The 21,521-nt window shown below is 44.4% G+C and overlaps 2 protein-coding genes across 2 annotated transcripts in view; one reads left to right on the top strand and one right to left on the bottom strand.

Annotated features, from left to right (window-relative positions):
* Positions 1-6: 6 nt before the first annotated feature.
* Positions 7-19,895, bottom strand: FUNDC2 (FUN14 domain containing 2). The gene is made up of 5 exons (XM_043457545.1): positions 19,726-19,895; positions 14,970-15,120; positions 8,390-8,465; positions 4,419-4,550; positions 7-1,702 (listed from the first exon to the last, which is right to left on the bottom strand). The coding sequence occupies exons 1-5, from the start codon at positions 19,856-19,858 to the stop codon at positions 1,625-1,627; spliced, it is 570 nt and encodes a 189-aa protein (XP_043313480.1). The 5' UTR covers positions 19,859-19,895; the 3' UTR covers positions 7-1,624.
* The window catches only part of F8 (coagulation factor VIII), a 144,893-nt gene continuing 142,904 nt past the window's right edge, over positions 19,533-21,521 (top strand). The window contains exon 1 of the mRNA XM_043457542.1: positions 19,533-19,835. The gene's annotated coding sequence lies outside the window, so the exon portion shown is untranslated. The remainder of the gene's footprint in view (positions 19,836-21,521) is intronic.

Raw genomic sequence — 21,521 nt, 5'->3', positions numbered from 1 at the left:
ATCTGGTATTTGTTTCAAAGCCACTGATAAAACAACCTGTATTTTGATGATCATTATAGGTGGGTGGTGGGTCCATGGGGGTCACTGTACTTTCATATATATTTGAACATTTGTATGTTTACATATGTCTGAGCGTAAGAAAAAGTGAAAAATTTTTGAGTTCTTATACAAAAATATAGGACAATGTGGCTCATACCATTATGATTTGTATATAATCCACATGTTACAAGCAAAACTACTTAATGTTGCCTTAAAATATTACAATAAGGAGAAAAATGCAAACGGATGAATTCTAAAAAATTCCACACATCTGCTAGTAGCTACAATTTCCAAATTCAAGTTAAAAGGCAAACATTTTAAAAGGAGGGCACTGAAAACATACATTTTGCAAGGGATCACCTACAAGTTTAAGAATTCCAAGTTTTCAGCATTCTCAGAACTTGTCAAGTCTCAAAAATCCTGATCACTCCATTTTCCACATACTTTTCTATGACCTCATTACTCATATATTCAACAGACTGAGTATCTACTAAGTGCTTGACTCCATGTATACAATGGTGAAAACACAGCCTTGCCTTTCTGCACTGGATATTCCAGATATGGTAAAAGGCCATTACAGAAAAATGACTTGTTTCTAAGGATGGGTGTGTGTATAAACTTGAATTCTAAAGATAAGTTCAAAGAATTGGGGTCATCATGAGACAGTAGATACCTTTGATGCTACTGTTCTAAACTTTTAATGCTTGGAAATGCCACCATTTTAAAACTCTGGATAAAGAAATAGAATTGACACAGAGGAGCTACTGGTTACCCCTGACGTTTTGACCGGAAGTAAACAAAAGTTCAAAGCTTTAAACCCTTTCTATTAAATAAACACCCAAGAGCTTCTTCCCTCTTACACCTAAAGTCACTTATTTTACCATCAACAAACCTTTGGAAACAGCCACTACCCTGTGTAGTGTAAAACATCCCTAGATAATATCTGAATGCCTTTAAATGATTCACTAAGTCTGACCATCCTAAATGTTATCAACTGCTTGGTTTCCCCAAAGGCCTTCCCACCAAACACAGCTTCAGCTCATCGTATGTCACTTTAGGACAAGGTCATTCCATATTCGGATTTTTCAACTGTCGCACACTAAGAGTAGTTCTCTTTCTGTAATCTCAAATATACTAAAACAGAAAGTAGACACCACAATTGCAAAATCTTTCATGCTTAAAGGCCAGTGTATTCAGTTCCTTTCCATGCAAAACTTAATGAGGTATCTTATATGCTTGCGATGTCTTTTCCAAATCAAGTGTGAGGCAACCTTTGAAGATCCACTTGGCGTTGTCATCTTGTCCTATGTTCTGATAAGTATCTTACGCGAGAAAGGAATATACTTGCTGACCTACAGATTAGTCCTGGGGGAGTGTGCTAGATAAGTGCTAACGTCTACAGTCTCTTCCATTGCCGTCAAGCTCACAGTGGGGCCGTTCCCAACTTGAATCACCAGATGCCTACAGAAGCCACTCAGATACGCCATGGCAGGGAGGAGGAAGAGGAGGAGTTTGCTGTCCTAGGGTGGAGGGAAGAGGCTGCTGGTTGGCAAAGCTAGGACTAATGGTGGTGAAGTCATCCCCTCTAGGACGCCATGCCCAGCAGAAAGCCTCCGAAAAAGCCACCAGTCACTAGAACGTTCTTCTTCACAAACGACACCACCTAGGAACAGAAGACAGCACAGTGGATTACTCAGCTGAGAATGCTGTTATCAGGGAGGACGAGGATCTGAAGGCAAGCTGACGGGTCTTAGGCTAAGCTGCTGGCAGAGGTCTCTCCTCCCAACCTGTCCACACGTTCCTCCCACCCACGATCTGCCGGGTCTAGCCAGACACCCTCCTCTGAAATTGGATTTTTTCTCCAATTCCCACAGCTTCCTGCCTCCGGTGAGAGGTCCCGCCTGTTTGAGACTCGGAGCCCTACGGCTCCCGCACATGTCCATGACTGACCTCCATCCCAGACCGCACTTGGCTGAGCAGGGCGGATAGACACCCTCTTCTCCCATGTGCAAACACCACCTTAGAAAAGTGTTCACCGAGAACACACCCTGCAGCCTGGCTTACTTATTTCCTGAATCTAAGTACCCCCTCCCTGGCCCCCTTATTAGAGGCACTGTCTCTTGCCATCTGCCCTGGGGTGGGGGGTGGGGATGAAAACAGTCATACCATTTTATGAAATACCTGTGTGCATTCATGCTCTTTACTAATGAACCTCAACTTGCTACACCTTGGCTCTCAACCCCACCATCCAACTGCAACTGTTCACATCAAAATCCCTGATGGCCTCCTGGTTGCTACACACTGACCCCAAATATGAAAATGGGCTCACTGCAAGAACAGCCACCCTCCCTTGGAAGAGGAAAGCAAAAACTCAGGGAATGAATGAACCAATTCCAAACCTTCTGGTTAGTTTACAAGTGTTCGCTGTTAAGTCACCAGGAGGTTCTAATCAAACATGAACAATATTATTTTTTATTGTATACATTCCTGTATCATTAAAGAAGCTTTTGATAACCATGCATTATTTTTGTACATGTCTGAATAAAAAAATAATTTAGAAGTGAAAAAAGTGCAACTTTCATAACCTTGAGCTTGAGGGGGATGGAAGGGGGAAGGACTATCTAAGTATGTGAACCCCCACAAAGGCCACGTGCCACTCTGGGCAATGGATAGCTTCGTTGTTTTCATTTGTTTTTCCATTTTACTGAAGTATAGGTTTTCTACAATGTTTGGCAAAGTTAGACACAGCAAAGTTACTCAGTTGTGCACATATATTCTTTTTTAAAATATTCTTTCCCATTACGGTTTATCCCAGGAGACTGGATGCAATTCCCTGTGCTATACCATAGGCCTGAGCAGGTACCCATTCGATACAGTTTTTAATAATCTGTAGCTGCTAATCCCACACTCCCCTTCCCTCCCCCATTAATCTGTTCTCTCTGGAAATCTGTCTCTATTTCATACAGATATTCCTTTGTGTCATATTTCAGATTCCACTGATAAGTGCTATCATAGGGGATTTTTCTCTTTCTGACTTACTTCCCTCAGTATGATCAGAGTGGCTGTAAAACATATGTCCTCATCTTCCTCACTTCCTGACAAGAACTAGTTCAAGGGATGACCAACCCACGTATGTGCCTGCATCCCCAATAAAGCTTACCAAACCTTCTACTGGTCCTTGTAGGTTTACCCTTTGAAATTTTTCTCTTTCTGACTTACCTCCCTCAGTATGATCATCTCCAGGTCCATCCGTGTAGCTGCAAATGGCCAAATGTCATTATCTTTTATATCTGAGTATAATGGACAGCTTTGGCCAAGCACTTACCACCACACAGAGCTGTCTGTTCAGTATTTTCATATTCTGCTAAGTCATCTATGCCTTGTCTAACTACTTTCCAACTTGCAAACATTTGCTGATGTGTTCCTGGTCACTTGGGTCCTTGCAGAATTAATCAGGCACCTTGATCCTGGTCTACTTCCTCCAGTTAAGTGCCTTTACTCTATTTGGGGTATTTGAGAACTTTCTAAAGATCATAAAGACCTAACAAAATATAATACATCTTCCAAAATAGACAGTCTTCTCCTGTCCCTCCAGTATCAGCCAATATAATCTGACCTGATTTTGTACGCAGATCAGGGATTAGCAAACTACAGCCCAAGGGCCAAATTTTATTTTAAATAAAATTTCAATGCAACACAGACACACCCACCTGCCTACCCATCGTCTCTGGCTATTTTCACGCTACACCCTGGAATTCAATAGTTGTGACAGAGACCACGCAGCATACAGAGCTGACAATATGTATCATCTGACCCTTTACAAAAAAAGCTTACCAACCCCTGGGCTACATATTCTGGACACTTCAGAGATGGGTATGGACCCAAAAATATGACTCAAAATGATCAGAAAGGTCAAGTTGCTCAATCGAGTCTGACTCTTTGGGACCCCATGGACTGTAGCCTACCAGGCACCTCTGTCCATGGAATTTTCCAGCCAAGAGTACTGAAGTGGGTTGCCATTTCTTCTCGAGGGGATCTTCCCAACCCAGGGATCGAAACCGGGTCTCCTGCACTGTAGGCAGATGCTTTACCATCTGAACCAACAGGGAAGCCCATCAAAATGATCAGAGTGGCTGTAAAACATACGTCCTCACTTCCTGACAAGAACTAGTTCAAGGGATGATCAACCCACGTGTGTGCCTGCATCCCCAATAAAAGTCACCAAACCTTCTACTGGTCCTTGTAGGTTTATCCTTTGAAAATGCCTCTGAGGTAAAGATAATCCATCCCAGGCTGACATATGGGTATGTCGTCTCCATTTTTGTACAGACAAAGTTGTCTACACCCTTAGGCTGCACAGAAACAAAATGAAGTCTCACCTCCTCTGCTTTGCTCTTGACCTCTGTAGGTATCTGGTTGCTCTTGCGGATCTTCAGCTGTTCTTTGGCCTTTTTCATGTCCTTCTCTACACGCTGCCAGTCCACTTTGATGTAGCCAGTATGGTTTGCAAGCTTTAGTGTCAAAAATGACCACAAAAGAGGAGAAACACAGGCTGGTTATTTCTCTTGTTCAGAATAAATTACTAAAATCCTTTATCAAAAACCCTTCTGAGTTTCTATTTTTTCAAGACATATGCCATCCAGGTTTTGGTACGACCATGATATTCACTCCACAGCTCCTCATCATCCGTCCAATGTGCAAGGCCCAATGCCTGGCACCAGAAATCAACAGATAGGCCTTCAATGACTACTGGCAATTCTTTTACCTTAACTCTTACCCATCTCGATGAAGTTTTAAGTTAGCTTAAAAAATACAATGGTAAATGAAAATCAGAACTGTAAGTAGAGAGATAAGGTAAAGAAACCTTAAAGCCAACATAAACTAGACTTTCTTGACCACTTGAACAGAGCAAGGCTGTCAGGTAGTAATCACTTCTGCTCAGAAATCTTCTAGAACCTGGCCCCACAGAGACTCCTCATGAGTGATTTCTTTTAAGTGGCACAGAGAGAAGCCATTCAAATATACCTACAGAAGATGACTACTTCCCTCACTCAAGACAGGCACACACACAGACTCAGTGGGAAGTATTTCATCACTAACGTGAGAACAGGATAAAACTGATTCAGGCATGACTTTTCCTGATGGACTAGTGTTACCCAGGGAACAAAAAGACAGCCAACCCTCCAAACATAACACTTCTCTCCTTCCAATTTTGGATATGATGAATTGTACCTCTCTGGATAGCTTAAAATATCTGAAACTGAAATTCTTCTCCACTGTCTAGTCTTCTCCTGCACTGTTGCTCGCCCTCAAGTCTTTTAGTTAATGGCACCCGCCAACTAATCCGTCACCCAAACCAGGCTGGAGGAAGTATTTGCAGTACCCGTCAATAAAAAAAAAATTAATACTGATAAAAAGTAAGATTCTTTTAGAGATCAGTAAGGAAGAAAACCCACTTGAAAAACAGAGAAAAGGCAACTCACAGAAAACAGTGGCCAACATAAGGGAGAAGTTCAACTTCGTAAGTAATTAAGGAAATTAACATTACAGTTAACAAGGTACCATAACTTTTTATCAGATTGGAGATAGATAAACTACTGAAAATACAGTGCTGGGAAGGAGATAGGGAATGGACATTCCCTGCCACACTCTTCCTGAGAGGGTGAACCAGCAGCCTTGTAAGAGAGTGGTTTGGCTATATCCAGATGTAAGAGGCATCCAGGTGAGAAAGGAAAAAAAAAACTGTCACTAATTGTTGACATGTTTCTCTATATAATTTCAAAGAATCCAACAAAACCCCACAATTTTTACACCCCCAAAAGTGAATGTAGCCAGGATCTACACTATAAGATGAACACACAAAATCAACTGCATTAGCAATGTTAGTTAATGTTAGCAATGTGAACTGGAAATGGGAAATAAAATTTAAGATTTTACAAGAGTTGCAAAATAACTGAATACTAGGTGCAAATCTACACAAAAATCATACAGGATATCTCTACGCTAAAAATGACAAAATGTTGAAGAAAGAACTCAAAGACGACCAAAATAAATGGAGGAGCAGGCCATATACACAGAATGGAAAACTCAACATAGAAGTGATCAGGCCAATGAAAGAAAGTCAAAGTCGCTCAGTCGTGTCCAACTTCTGCGACCCCATAGACCATAAAGTCCATGGAATTCTCCAGGCCAGAATACTGGAGTGGGTAACCATTCCCTTCTGCAGGGGATCTTCCCGACCCAGGGATCAAACCCAGGTCTCCCTCATTGCAGGTGGATTCTTTGCCAACTGAGCTACCAGGGAAGCCCCAGATTAGGCCAGAGTTACTGCAAACCCAACCCCAGCAAGCTATTTTAAAGCTATCTATCTAAAAAAAAAATAAATAAATAAAGCTATCTAAACAAGCTGCTTCTCAATCTGTATGAGAAGACAAAGAAATTAGAACAGCCAAATCACACTACCTGATTTCACAGCAATCAAGACAGTGTGATATTGGAGAAGACACACAGAAGAGATGGACACAGAGATTAATAGGCCAGAATAAAAAGAACAGAAACAGAAAACACAATCAAAAAACAGGCAAAAGACCTGAATAGATACTTCACCAAAAAGGAGCTCTGGACAGCAGATAAACACATGAGATGATGTCCAACATCAGGAGTTGTATCATTCTGAGTCCAATCAAGAGAGCTTTAGGACTAAGGGTGAGTGGTTGAGCAAAGGCAAAAGAGCAAGGCAAGCTCTTATAAGGAATAAAACTGAGCCATAGATGGACAAGATTTATACGGAAAAAAAATAATAAAATTCTAGGCAAAGATGCTACAGAAGACCAAAAGAAATGGAGAGACAGTCTGTGTTCACAGCTAGATGATACAGGCTCATAAAAGATTTTAATCCCCCCCCAATTTATTTATATGGTTCCCATGCAATTCCAATCAAAACAAACAAAATCTCTGAAAGGAATTCACAAGCCTGTCCTAACATTTAAATGGGAGAAGCGAAGGTACAGAGGCCGCCACAATGACCCTGAAGAATAGGTGCAGGAACCCGTCTCGCCAACTATCAAGGACCAGCAAAGCAGACAGTCCAATCCACCCACAGATGAATTCGCACGTATGATAGAGGCAGTGGTACAAATACTGGGAAAAGGAAGACATTCGCAAAAGGTGGCTAGGAGAGTCATCCAGAGACAAGAGAGGAACCTGGATCCTTATGTCAAACGACAAGCCCTGTTCTCCCAACACTGTGACTACACCCTGGTGACGGACCCCCATGTCCCACCTGCCACACGGTCCGTGATCACCCAGGAAAGATAATGACAAGCCCCTCCTCACTCCTTCCTGTTTCCTTCTGGGTTGTCATCATCCTTCCTTCCTCTCACCCCTTTTGACACCAGGACAGTGACAGCTGAATCCCTGTGCACCCTGACCCATCGGGAAAAGTCACTCGAATTGTGACTCTCACATGGGACTACCCTTCTAAAATGGGACCCCAGCACAAGTCTACGAACTATGGCTCCTACAGAGCAGGCATTCGCCAGCTCAGCTGCACCTCAGAAGCTGGAAAATATTCCAATAGACCAGCCTGCCAGTGCTGGGCTGAATCGCTCAGTCCCGTCCGACTCTTTGCAACCCCATGGACTGCGGCCCACCAGGCTCCACTGTCCATGAGGGTTCTCCAGGCCAGAACACTGGAGTGGGTTGCCCTGCCATCCTCCAGGAGATCTTCTCGACCCAGGAATTGAACCCAGGTCTCCCACACTGCAGGCAGATACTTTACCAGCTGAGCTACCAGGGAAGCCCACAAGCTCTGAAATCAGATGGAGGTTGGCAGGCCAGGCCCCAAGCCTTGGTGTTGTATCAAACGCCCAGGTGATTCCAATGTGGAGTCAGGTTTGCAAACCAAGTAGACAGGGGTGGCCTCAGGGAACCAGTAGGCAGTTGTTCAAATATAAACTCCAGGCCAAGGGACAGCACAGACCATCTGACCGTAAGGTCATTTAGCCCTCATGTCTCACCAGCTTAGTGTCTAAGAATAAGTCAGATCACAGGGCGCTTGCATCACACTGGGGATTTTTGAAACCACACCTGCTTCATCTTTCAAGCAGTCTTAAAAACCCTGGAAGGGAGAGATGATAAGGAATACATACGCATGTTCCCATGTTATAAATGACAAAAGAATCCATCTCATGATACTTGATGAAGTTTGACTCAAAAGGTCATCAGCCTTTCAAAAAGTACGTGAAACCATTCAGTGTCACAGAGCCAGGGCTAGATTGCACCTCCCCCGGCTATATTCCGAATGGGCAAGGGGAACAGCCAAGCATCCAGGAACATTTCCCGTACAGACCTGAAGCAGAAAAAATCCACCTCCCACAGCCGTTGCAGCCAGTTTTCCAACCTTCTGGAATATGAAACCCGTGCACCTACAAAAACCAAAGGAACCAGCTGTCAGAGAAGCACACACGTGGACTTCTGACAACATTCATGTCTTACCTTGGGACAATCCGGCCAACTTCCTGCTACATAGGACATATAGTCAGTCCCCTCCAGAGGGAGGAAACGGCAGAGACTTGGAACTCAGAAAGACCCAGACTGAGATCTTGGCTCTACCTACTTTGTTCTGTGGTCTTGAGCAAATCCCTTTATTTCTTTTGTGACAGTTTTTTATTTTAATTGGAGGCTAATTACTTAATATTGGAGTGGTTTTTGCCATATATTGATATGAATCAGCCATGGGTGTACATGTGTTCCCCATCCTGAGCCCCCCACCCACTTCCCTCCCCATCCCATCCCTCTGGGTCATCCCAGTGCACCAGCCCCGAGCACCCTGTCTCATGCATCGCACCTGGACTGGCGATCTATTTCACCTATGGTAATATACATGTTTCAATGATATTCTCTCAAATCATCCCACCCTCGCCTTCTCCCACAGAGTCCAAAAGACTGTTCTTTACATCTGTCTCTTTTGCTTCTCACATATAGGGTCATCATTACCATCTTTCTAAATTATGTGTGTGTGTGTGTGTGTGTTAATATACCATACTGGTGTTTTTCTTTCTGACTTCACTCTGTATAATAGGCTCCAGTTTCATCCACTTCATTAGAACTGATTCAAAGGCATTCTTTTTAATGGCTGAGTAATATTCCATTGTGTATATGTACCAGAACTTTCTTATCCATTCATCTGCTGATGGACATCTAGGTTGCTTCCATGACCTGCCTATTATCCCTTGAAACGCCCAACCTGCATTTCTCAGAGAACTCTGGCGATGTGGTGGAGAATGGATTAGAAAAACGGAGGAGACATGCCCGGGGTCTGCACTAAGGCCATGTGGTGGAGGGAAGAAAAACATGACTGTGTTTGAGCCTAGAGGACTCACATCGGAAATGGGACAGGATTCTGCCTCGAATGATGAAGCAGACAGCTGTGGTGTGTATTTATTTCTGCATTTGGCCTTCGCTGCAGCATGTGAGTTGTGGCATGTGAACTCAGTTGCTCCACGTGGGATGTACTCACCTGACCAGGGATCACAGAGTCTCGGCCACTGGCCCACCAGGGTAGGCCCTTTTCTTTTCATCTTTAAAATTATTTCTGGAGAATAAAGTATAGGACATGTGTGGAATTTGGTAAAGCAGTCTGTCAATGTGTCCCAGAGCCAGAATCAATTATATGAGGAATAAAAAAAGATATCCAGCACCCAGTAAGGTAAAATGCACAATAGAAAGTGAAAGTGAAGTCGTTCAGTCATGTCTGACTCTTTGCAACCCCACGGACTGTGGCCTACCAGGCCCCTCGATTTATGGGATTTTCCAGGCAAGAATACTGGAGTGGGTTGCTGTTTCCTTCTCCAGGGGATCTTCCTGACCCAGGGATCAAACCTGGGTCTCCCGCATTGTAGGCAGACGCTTTACCGTCTGAGCTACCAGGAAAGCCCTGCTATCCAATTAAAATTACCAGGCGTGTGGAGCAGGAAAAAAGGCCCATAATGAGGAAAAAAATAACTCAGCTGAAAGCAAGCTAAAAGTGGCACCAAAGATACAACACGGACAAAAAGAGCAGTTACTCTGACTGTAATTCATGTGTTCAAGAAGCTAGAGGAAAGGCTGTATATAATAGGTAGGGACAAGGAACATATTTTGCCAAGATGAAAATCAAACTTCTAGAGGTGAAAACTATAGTGTCTGAGATAAACACTATGCTTGATCGAATTGCCGTTTAGATCAATGTAGAAAAAAGATCAGTAAATGTGACATAACAATAAACACTATCAATATGAAACAGAAAAATACATGAACATGCCTGTAATGCTGAACTACAGTTATACATTGGGGAAAGCTGGAGGATGGGCTCTCTCTGGGTTATTTTTAACAAGCACCCATGAAGCTACAGTTATTTCAAAATAAAAACTTTTTAAAAACTTAAGTGTCAGTGAACCACAGGAAAATTTCAAGCAGTGTAATATCTGTCTTATTTGGAATTGTTGAAGGATAGAAAAATATTTGAGTAAATAATGAGGAAAAAAAAATAATGAGGAAAATGTTCTAGTTTATATCCAGTAAAAATATCTTGCAAAAAACAAAGATGAAGACCTTTCTCAGATACATAAAATCTGAAAAACAAATCATCACTAGCAGACCAAAAGAACAAAGAATACTAAAAAGAAATCTTTCAGGCAGAGGAAAATGATACCAGCTAGAAATGCAGATACACACAAAAGCATGAGGAGCAAAAGAAACTGGGAGAGTAAATTGCAAGGTTTCATTTTCATTATTTAAAAATATGTGGTGGTTTAGTCACAAGTCGTGTCCAACTCTTGCGACCCCAGAGACCCTGCCAGGCTCCTGTTTAAAAATGTAAGAATTAAATATTCAATGAAAAATAATAAGAATGCATTATAGATTAATAACATATAAATGTTAAATGTATGACAATAAAAAAAATAAATGTATGACAATGAAAATCAAGGGTAAAGGAGTTAAATGGAAGTATATTGTTATAAGAGCACCACAGTCTATGTGAACTGGTATTTCTCTTGATGACAGACTCTGATAAATAGAAGATACATCCTATAAACCCTAAAGCAACCACGAAAATTACACAATGAAGAGACATAGCTAATAAACCAAGAAAGGGCATAAACAGAATTACAGGCTTCCCTGGTGGCTCAGCTGATAATGAATCTGCCTGTGATGTGGGACACCTGGATTTGATCCCTGGGTTGGGAAGATCCCCTAGAGAAGGGAAAGGCTACCCACTCCAGTATTCTGGCCTGGAGAATTCCAGGGACTATAAGTCCCTGGGGTAGCAAAGACTGAGCCACTTTCAGTTTAACTTTTCATGTGACTCAGCAGCAGCAGCAGAACTAAGCACAAAGAAAACTGGACTTCATCAAAACTAAAAATTTTGTCCATTAAAGGACATTATCGCACTTCCTTGGAGGTCCCATGGTAAATGTCCAATGCAGGTGATATGGGTTCAATCCCTGATCCAGGAAGATTCCAGATGGCACAAGGCAACCAAGCCTCTGTGCCCAGAGCCTGGGAACTGCAACTAGAGAAAGCCCACACACAGCAACAGAGATCTAGTACAGCCAATTCAATAAATCAAATTTTCTAGAAAGGACTTTATCCAGAAAGTAGAAAGACAACTTAATAGAATAAAATGTTTTCATTCAGGTCTGCTGCTGCTGCTAAGTCACTTCAGTCATGTCCGACTCTGTGCGACCCCATAGACAGCAGCCCACCAGGCTCCCCTGTCCCTGGGATTCTCCGGGCAAGAACACTGGAGTGGGTTGCCATTTCCTCCTCCAATGTGTGAAAGTGAAGTCACTCAGTCGTGTCCAACTCTTAGCGACCCCATGGAATGCAGCCCTGGCAAGAGTCAAATATCCCAAGCAAAGAATTCTTACAACTGAAGAACAGAAAGACAAAACAACTCCATTTCTCCAGATCAGAGGCAGAGATGGCCAACACACACATGGAAAGATGCTCAATATCAGTAGTCACCATGTCAGACCCAGATCACGCTAAGATGGCTATAACCATTTTTTTTTACTTGAGAAAACAGTGTTGGTGAGATGTAGCTGTAACAAGGAAAGCAGTCCCAATGCACACTGCAACATGAATGAATATCAAAAACATGCTCTCAGGGAAAGCCAGACACAGAAGGTCACACAGTGTATGATTTGATTTATTTTAAACCTAGAGAGAGGCCATGGTTACACAAAGCTGTGAATGGACTAAATGCTACTGAATTGTACACTCTAAAAGGTCAGTTTTCTTTTGGGTGAATTTCACCTTAATTAAAAAACATATATATGGGTATACACAGTATACCTATGGTTATTACACACACACACCTGATCCAAAAGAAAAGAATACCATGATGATAAATTTAAACCTGATAATAAGGAAAATAAACTTAAATGTAAACAGCCTGTGTGTTAGTCACTCCCTATGGACTGTAGCCCACCAGGCTCCTCTGTCCATGGGATTCTTCAGGCCAAGAATACTGGAGTGGGTTGCCATTTCCTTTGCGAGAAACCATCTAAGCACTCTAATTAAAATGAACAGATTGTCAAAGTGGAATGAAAAAAGGAAGACCCACCTACATGCTGTCTACAAGAAACCTGTTTTAAACATACAGACTCCACTTTCCTGAACCTTGCCCCACATGGCTCTTCCCTTGGTTGATTTTAATCTGTATCCTTTTGTGGTAAAAAATTGTACCCATGAATAAACCAGCTCTCGGTGAGTTCTGTGGATCCTCCAAGGCAATTGTCAAACATGAGAGTAGTCTTAGGGACCCCCAACTCTTCAAACCAGTGACTCTGGCAAGGCTGCAGGGTGCAGGATCAATATACAAAAAGCAATTGCATTTCTGTAATATAAGTGATGAACCACGATTCATAGCAACATATACAAAAGTTAATCAAAACAGATCACCGAACTAAATGAAAAATCCAAACCTATATATCATATAGAAGAAAACACAGAAGAAACTTCTGGTGACCCTGGATTAGGTAAATATTCTCAGACATGACACCAAAAGCCACAGCTATAAAAGAAATAATTGATAAGTGGTATTTCAAGATTAAGATCTTCTGTTCTTTGAAACATACTGTCAAAATAATAAAAAGCTATAAAGTAGAAGAATATACTTGCAAATCATGTATCTAAGACTTGCATCCAGAATATAAAGAAATCTCACCACCCAGTAGTGAGAAAAAATCAACTCCCCAATAAAAACATGTAGAAAATATCTAAGCATACCTCACCAAAAACAGATGGGATAGTAAAAACAAGCCCATGAAAAAAATATTCAACATCATTATTCATCAGAAAAATGTAAATTAAAAGTACAATGAGATATCACTTCACAGCCACTAGGATAGTTGTAATAAAAAACATATTATGCCAGAAATAGACTGAAAGACATAGAGAACAAACCAGTGTTTACCAGTGGCAGAAGAAAGTGGGAAGGGACAAGATAGGACTAGGGGATTAGAACTGCTGCTGCTGTTCAACTTGATAAGCAACCAGGATATATTGTATAGCACAGGGAAAACAGAGCCATTATCTTGTCAGAATTCTTACATTATCTTGTAAGAATGGAGTTTAACCAGCAGAAATACTGAATCACTACACTGTGCATCTGAAAGTAATACAATATTGTAAATCAAGCACACTTAACAAAAAAGACATTATGCCAAGTGTTAGGATTTGGAGAAACTGGAACCCTAATACACTGCTGGGGGAGACGTAAGACAGTACTTTAGAAAACTGTGTGACAGAGTCTTAAAAAGTTAAGACATTCACCTACTGTGACTCAACCATACTTTTTCAAGGTATTTACCCACAAGAAATGGAAAGCATAAGGTCATACAAAGATGGGTATACAAACGTGAACAGCAGTTTTAGCCCCAAAGTGCAAACAAACCAGTATCATCAAAGGGGAATGGATGAACTATTTTATCCATACAGTGGACTAGTACTCAGTAATAAAAGGGAATGAACTAGTGATACACACAACAGCACAGCTGAACCTTGAAATTAGTATGCTCAGGGAAAGAAGCCAGATTTAAAAAAAAAAGAATACACACTGCATAATTCCATTCACATACAATTCTAGAAGATGGCAAGTGATCTATAGTGATTCAAAGCACTAACTATGTGGTCCTGGACAAGTACACCTTTCCAGGTCTTGTGAAGTGAAAGTCACTCAGTCATGTCTGACTCTTTGCGACCCCATGGACTTATACAGTCCATGGAATTCTCCAGGCCAGAATACTGGAGTGGGTAGCCTTTCCCTTCTCCAGGGGATCTTCCCAACCCAGGGATTGAACCCAGGTCTCCCACACTACAGGCAGATTCTTTCCCAGCTGAGCCACCAGGGAAGCCCAAGAACACTGGAGTGGGTAGCTTATCCCTTCTCCAGGGGATCTTCCCAACCCAGGAATCAGCAGGCGGCTTCTTTACCAACTGAGCTCTCAGGGAAGCCCCCTTTCTATGCCTTAGTTTCTATGAAATGATGATAGATCATAGCAATACCCACTTCAGAGTTTTTGTGAGCAGGAAATGCGGGATCTATATCCTTAAAATTGCACCTGGCAAGTAGTGAATACTATGTGTAACCATTAAATAGCACTTGACCATTATGTGTAGATGTATACAACACGTGAGGTGATCAATTGCACAAAAGTCAACGTGTTTTCATCGGTTACAGGAGATGGTTTCTATGACCAAAACACTGATCAATTTCACAAAAGTTAACATGTTTTCATTGGTTATAGGAGATGGTTTCTATGACCAAATCACTGATCAATTTCACAAGTTAATGTGTTTTCATTGGTTACAGGAGATGGTTTCTATGACCAAAACACTCATTGTGCCAAAAACAGACACTGGACATCATTTCCATCACTTACCATCCAGTGACACCTCCAATTAACAGCTGGGTTGCCACACTATACTTTTCGGCTGAAGGCCCAGATTCCTGCCCAAACAGCGTGCGCCACCATGGCTGCTTTTTAGCAAGTTCTGCAAGGTCCAGTGACTCAAACTTTCCCTCAAAGTTTCCTACAAGAATTAAGATACTGCATAAGAAAACAGTTACTGTCACAATAAATTACTAACATTCCTACCCTAGATTAAGAGACATTTAAGGAAACAGAGACAGCTTAATAAGAACCTCCAAATATTTACCTGTTTTAAATAGCAAATTCGCTCGGGAATTCTGACCAGCAACTATTGAAAATCAGATGAAAATCAACAAATATCTTGGAGGGGAAAAAAATCTCCACAATTTAGAATGAGTACTCGAATTTCTCCTCTCAAGCTGAAAAACCTCCAAAAGGACCCAGGAAAAACTGGTAGGAGAACTTAATCATGCCTCCTAAATGAAATGGATTTTCTTCAGTTGTCTCTCTTTTTCAGGAGTAACTCGATACTATTTAGTAGCTCAACAAATTCACAAACTCTCCGTATTAAGTGGCTGGCCACTGAAGAGAACTGTTACTATTGACCAGGCAATGTGCTCAGAAATAAACAGGTATAAGTAAACCCAAAGAACAAAGCAGGTACAGAACAAAGTACAATTTGTTAACCCCATTTTATAGTTAAGAAGTGAAGGCTCGGAAGTTAGGTGATCTATGTACCCTCAAAGGGGGAAAAAGTTAAGTTTAATCCCTCTCTCTATAGGAAAATAAATTTCGTGAAAGAGGTACAAGAACTCTACACTGTAAATGACAAAACACTGCAGAGTGGCAATCTCAGGCAGGGGTCTGGGATCATCTATTCCATCCACACATACAGGCTGCATTGCTCAGGGTTAGTTTGGGCTTCCTTACCACCTGGTGGCTAGGGTCAGGGGTGCCTGTCTGAAGAAAGTGAGTAAGACAGTGAGGAAACTCAAGGGCTAGGCAGAAGCTTCATTATCATTTCAAACCTAGCCTCCAAAGCCATGCAGTGTTATTTCCACTTTATTCCGTTGGAGCAGTCACAAACTTCCACTCAAGATTCAAGGGGCAATATAGATAGATCCCAGTACTGCTGAGTGTCAAAGTCACACTGAAAAAAAAAAAAAAAGCATGGGGGAATGCAGAGATATCGCTGATATCACTGAGGAAAACACAATGTGCCACCAGTGACCAAAACAACTGTGGGAGAAAAAAAAAATAAAGCTCAAAGCATTTGAAGACTTCTTACAAAGTTACAGTAACACTGAGGTAACTAATTTCAAGAGTTATACAACTACTCTATTTGCCAGTGCAGAACTGACGTAAGCATAGAAAAACCTACCAATGGAAGAGACTCCAGAGTCTAGAAGTAGACCTACACATATAGTCATTTGATTGTCAGTAACACGGCACGGAAGTTATTTACTAGGGAAAGAAAGTGTTCAACACATTGTGTGAGAACTACTAGGTATCTGTACTAATAAAGACAAAAGGTCACTCCTTGACACAATGCCCAAAATATAATTGAAGAATTAATTCAAGGCGGATCACATATCCCAAGTTAGCAAAACCAAACTACGGACGTTTAAGGAACTGGATTTTCTAGGGCCTGCTGTTGTTCAGTTGCTCAATCCTGTCTGACTCTTTGTGACCCCATGGACTGTAGCACACCAAGCTCTTCTGTCCCATGGGATTTCCCAGGCCAGAATACTGGAATGGGTTGTCATTTCCTTCTACCCAGGGATCGAACCTGCGTCTCCCACGTTAGCAAGCAGATTCTTTACCACTGAGCCCCCTGGGAAGCCCTGTATGGCCTAAGCAGTAGTTAAATGACAATTTTTCTTCTAATGTAACCACAACACATTAATGCTGTGTTGAAAAAGAAAATCTCTCCCTGGGTTAAAGAACATCACTGAAAACAAGCAAGAGTTTTTGAGTTTTGTTTTAATGTCATTTTATCAAGACCCTTAGCTCAAGAGGGGGCTCCAGCCCAAACGGGTCAAATCAGAGACAGTGAGTTCACCCAAAGTCACTCAGTCATTCAACAAACGCTGCCAAGCGCTATGTGGAAAAGTTAGTAGCTTTGCTTACCGATGGGGGCAGAAACGATTACAGGATTGGTGATCATCAGTATGATAAAGACAAATTCCTACTGTCAACATCAAGGTTTCTCACCACAATTTCCTAGGTGCAAACACCTTATTCGCTACACGTTTTAAGTAAATTGAGTGCAGTCTGCTCTGCAGAAACTCCCTTATGGATACCAACACCTTGCAAGTGTTCATCACTCAGTCGTGTCTGAGTCTTTGTGACCCCGTGGTCTGTAGCCCACCAGGCTTCTCTGTCTATGGGATTCTCCAGGCAAGAACACTGGAGTGGGTTGCCATTTCCTTCCCCAGGGGATCTTCCTGACCCAGATATTGAACCCAGGTCTCCCGCATTGCAGGCTGACTCTTTACCAACATCTTAGAGTCACCACAATTCCGTGGTATGCTGGGAAATGTGTAAGGATCGCGATGGGGTGGGGACAGGCTGGTGTGTCGTGCACACCCACAGCCAGGGCGTGACATCACTGAATTGTGACAGCACTGAACGCGGAGCTGGGGTGGGGGCAGACGTGTGTGTGTGTGTGTGTGTGTGTGTGTGCAGACTGGTGGGAGGGCAGACTGGTGTGTGTGTGCGTGTCTGTGGGCAGAGTGGTGTATGTGGGGGCAGACTGGTGTGTGTGTGTGTGTGTGTGTGTGTGTGTGTGTGTGTGGAGACTGGTGTGGTAGGACAGACGGGTGTGTGTGGGGGGCAGACTGCTGTGTATGTGTGTGTGTACATACTGGTGTGTGTGTGTGAGTGTGTGTGTGTATGTGTGTGCGCACACAGACTGGTGTGGGGGGCAGACTGGTGTGTGTGTTGCACATGCACAACTAGGGTGTGACACAACTGAATTGTGACGCTACTGAATGCGGAGCTGGGGCAGGGGCAGACTGGTGTGTGTGTGTGTGTGTGTGTGTGTATATGTACAGACTGGTGTGTGTGTGTCTGTGTGTGTCTGTGCGCGTGCACACGTATGCAGACTGGTGGGGGGGCAGACTGGTGTGTGTGTGGAGACTAGTGTGGTGGGATAGATGGGTGTGTGTGGGGGGCAGACTGGTGTGTGTGTGTGGTGGGGGCAGGGGGCAGACTGGTGTGGAGGGGCAGACTAGTGTGTGTGTGTATGTAGGCAGACTGGTGTGTGGGGGGCAGACCAGTGTGTGTGTGTGTGTGTGTGTGTGTGTGTGTGTTGCACAGGCACAGTAAGGGCGTGACATCACTGAATTGTGACGGCGCTGAACACAGAGCTGGGACAGGGGCAGACTAGTGTGTTGGGGGGGGCAGACTGGTGGGGGGGGGCAGACTGATGTGTGTGTGTGAACAGACTGGTGTGAGTGTGTGTGTGTGCAGACTGGTGTAGGGGCATAGACTGGTGTGTGGAGCGGGCAGATTGATGTGTGCGTGTGTGTGTGTGTGTAAACTGGTGTGAGTGTGTGTCTGTGTGTGTGTACAGACTTGTGTGGAGTGTTAGACTGCTGTGTGTGCGGGGCAGACTGATGTGTGTTGTGTTGCACACCCACAGCCAGGGCGTGACATCACAGAATTGTGACGCTACTGAATGCGGAGCTGGGGCAGGGGCAGACTGGTGTGTGTCTGCCTCTGTGTCTGTCTTGGACACGCACAGCCAGGGCGTGGTGACATCACGGAATTGTGATGGCGCTGAACGCGGAGCTGGGAAGAGGTGCGGGGCTATCTCCACCACATGGACACGACAGCTGTCCATAACCGAAGAGTACACATAACAGTGAAACATGGCAAATAATAAAGAAAGAATGAATAATGAGTCCTTCCACTCTTGTGTTTTAAACAGTATTTCTGTAACCTTGTTTATATAAGTTTATAAAACTCATTCAAGTATATATGTTTATATGAGTTTTCAGTAATGGCTCTGTGAGACAGTGAAAGTGAAGTTGCTCAGTCGTGTTCGACTCTTTCCGACCCCATGGACTGCAGCCAACCAGGCTCCTCCGTCCATGGATGTTTCCAGGCAAGAGTAACTGGAGCGGGTGGCCATTTCCTTCTCCAGGGGATCTTCCCTACCCAGGGATCGTACCCAGGTCTCCCGCATTGCAGGCAGACGCTTTACCATCTGAGCCACCATGGAAACCCAGTGAGACAGTACTGAACTGAATATTCACAGTGGGACAAGAAGCAGGACTTCAAAAGACTTGGTCCACTGTGTATTTGATTACAGGGACTCCGTTTTTTATTTTTCTGGGACTCCTGATTATGCAGACTACAGAGATGATTTCCAAGAACCGTACCCTATGTCCCCTTTCAAACCCATCAAAGCGCCAGGAGGGGCAGCCCGCACACAGAACGACCCGCCGGAAGTCTCCGGGTTCCCGACCGCTTCTGAGAACACAGACCAAAAGTTGCCTGGCCCAGGCTGCCCGGGAGGGGCCGGAAGGCGGAGGAGCCTGCCCCGCGCCGACCCCCCCCGGAAAAGCTCGGCTCTAGCGCGGCCGCTGACCTTGGCCGGGCCCGGCCCGAGCCTCAGCGCTCTCCCCCGCCCCTGAGCCGAGCGGGCTCCTCGGGGCGGGGAGCGCGGCCTGGCCTGGGAGGCGCGGAGCCCGTCCCCTTCCGGAGCCCGGGAAGGCGGCTCCTCGCGGCGCCACCAGGGGCCCGCGCCCGCCCTTACCTTGACTGGCGGCAGCCATTTCAGCGAGCTCGTCTCGCGATGACACCCGCGGGGCTTCGCCGCGGGAGGACGCGGAGTGGCGCGCCGCCGTCTGCGCGAGCTGGCTTCCGGTACGTGGGGTAGATGTTTCCATTCCCACGGCGGCGGCGGAAGAGGCCAGGCGGGGCGCGGGCTGTCCCCTCCCCTTCTCGGCGCGCTGGAGCGTCACAAAGCCCCGGGGGGCGGGGCTACAAGCGCCGTGGCCCCGCCCCCCGGAGGGCCAGGCCGCGCGTGCGCAGAAAGCCTCTCGCGGCCGCGTTGGCTCCCCACTTCCGGTCCCGCTCGCTGGTCGCTGGGAAGAGGGTTCCTTTCAGTTACCCGCTAAAGGTTACGCGGCGTTTCCCTCGCGAACGCTGCTTCGCTCCTTCCTTTACGAAAAAGTTCAAAGGTGGGCTTGTGGTGGTTATTCATGTCAACACTGACCACGTACTTATCACTGCCCCAGCCCCAAGCGACAATTGTCGCTGTGACTCCGTCCCAGTTCACGGCGACACCGCCTTGCCAGAAACCTTGCTTTTATTCCAATGCTTCCGTCTCGGCCCAAATGGCCCTCAGGGAACAGGCCACCTGCTTTCGTACCATTAAACCTGATCCTCACGGCTGTGGCCAGAGATCACGACCCTCCCAGAGAGCACAGAACCCTACCATGGCTCCCTAGAGCCTTCAGTGTACAAGTCACAGGCCCCTTACTGAAATGTAAGCTTCTGACATTTGCGCGTAACGCACGCATGTAAGGCACGCATCCCATGACCATCGGCATTTAAAATTGCGACCTGGTTCATCTCTCCTCCCCCTTCTCATACTTTCCTTTCTTCTGGGGTGCAGTTCTTAGTTCACCTGACATACATAAGGGACCCCTGTCTTAGAGGTATTGCTTAGCGTCTCTAAGTTGATGGTTTTCCCTGCTGTGCACCCGGTGTTTGTGTAGGACTGTGTCTGTTTAGGACAAATGAGCCGTTGTGTGCTCTTTGGCGAACCACTTCACCACTCTGCCCCTTAGATGGTGCACCTGTACTTACTTTGCAGTCTCACTGTGAGGATTAAATCACATAAAGTGTAAAGCATCTGACAGAGTTCAGTTCAGTCGTCTCCGACTCTTTGTGACCCCAATGGACTGCAGCTTTCCAGGCTTCCCTGTCCATCACCAACTCCTGGAGCTTACTCAAATTCATGTCCAAGAGTTGCCAGCGTCACTGCCGTAGTTATCACGCTCTTTTGTAACTAGAGGCTTTCCTGGTGGCTCAGACTGTAAAGAATCTGCCTGCGACACAGGAGACCTGAGTTCGATCCCTAGATCAGGAAGATCCTCTGGCAGAGGTGGCTACACACTCTAGTATTCTTGCCAGGAGAATTCCATGGATCGAGGAGCCTGGCGGGCTACAGTCCATGGGGCCTCAAACTAGTCGGACACAACTAGGCAACTGACCCTCATGGTAACTATGTATCTACTTTTATGTCTACGCTGCTGTGCTATGACTCCCATAAGGCATGAAATGGATTTTATTCATCTCTGAAGCATGGACGTATAGAAAAAGGGTTAGGAGCATGACTTCTGGAGCTAGATTAAATCTTTTTCTCATGCTACAGTTTACAAACTGTGTGACCATGGCCAGAATGCCTAACCTCTTCCTGCTTCAGTTTCATGACCTGTATGATGAAGACAAGAATGCTTGTTGCCTTAGAAAGCACTTAGAAGACTTCCTGGAATATATTACATGCCCGCTATTATCTCTGCAAAGTTGTGTCTAGCAGAGAGA

Source organism: Cervus canadensis, chromosome X (assembly GCF_019320065.1).
Source record: "Cervus canadensis isolate Bull #8, Minnesota chromosome X, ASM1932006v1, whole genome shotgun sequence".
Classification (NCBI taxonomy): Eukaryota; Metazoa; Chordata; class Mammalia; order Artiodactyla; family Cervidae; genus Cervus; species Cervus canadensis.
The sequence above is the reverse complement of the archived record's forward strand: the minus strand, read 5'-3'. Positions and strand labels throughout refer to the sequence as shown.

What these genes read in the sequence shown, in the direction of transcription:
- FUNDC2 (XM_043457545.1), bottom strand. Translation starts at nt 19,858, where the DNA reads ATGGAAACATCTACCCCACGTACCGGAAGCCAGCTCGCGCAGACGGCG. An exon ending in GTGGATTTTTTCTGCTTCAG is followed by an intron (nt 4,551 to 8,389) that starts GTCTGTACGGGA and finishes TTGACACTAAAG; the next exon opens with CTTGCAAACCATACTGGCTA. An exon ending in TCAAGAGCAAAGCAGAGGAG is followed by an intron (nt 1,703 to 4,418) that starts GTGAGACTTCAT and finishes TTCTGTTCCTAG; the next exon opens with GTGGTGTCGTTTGTGAAGAA.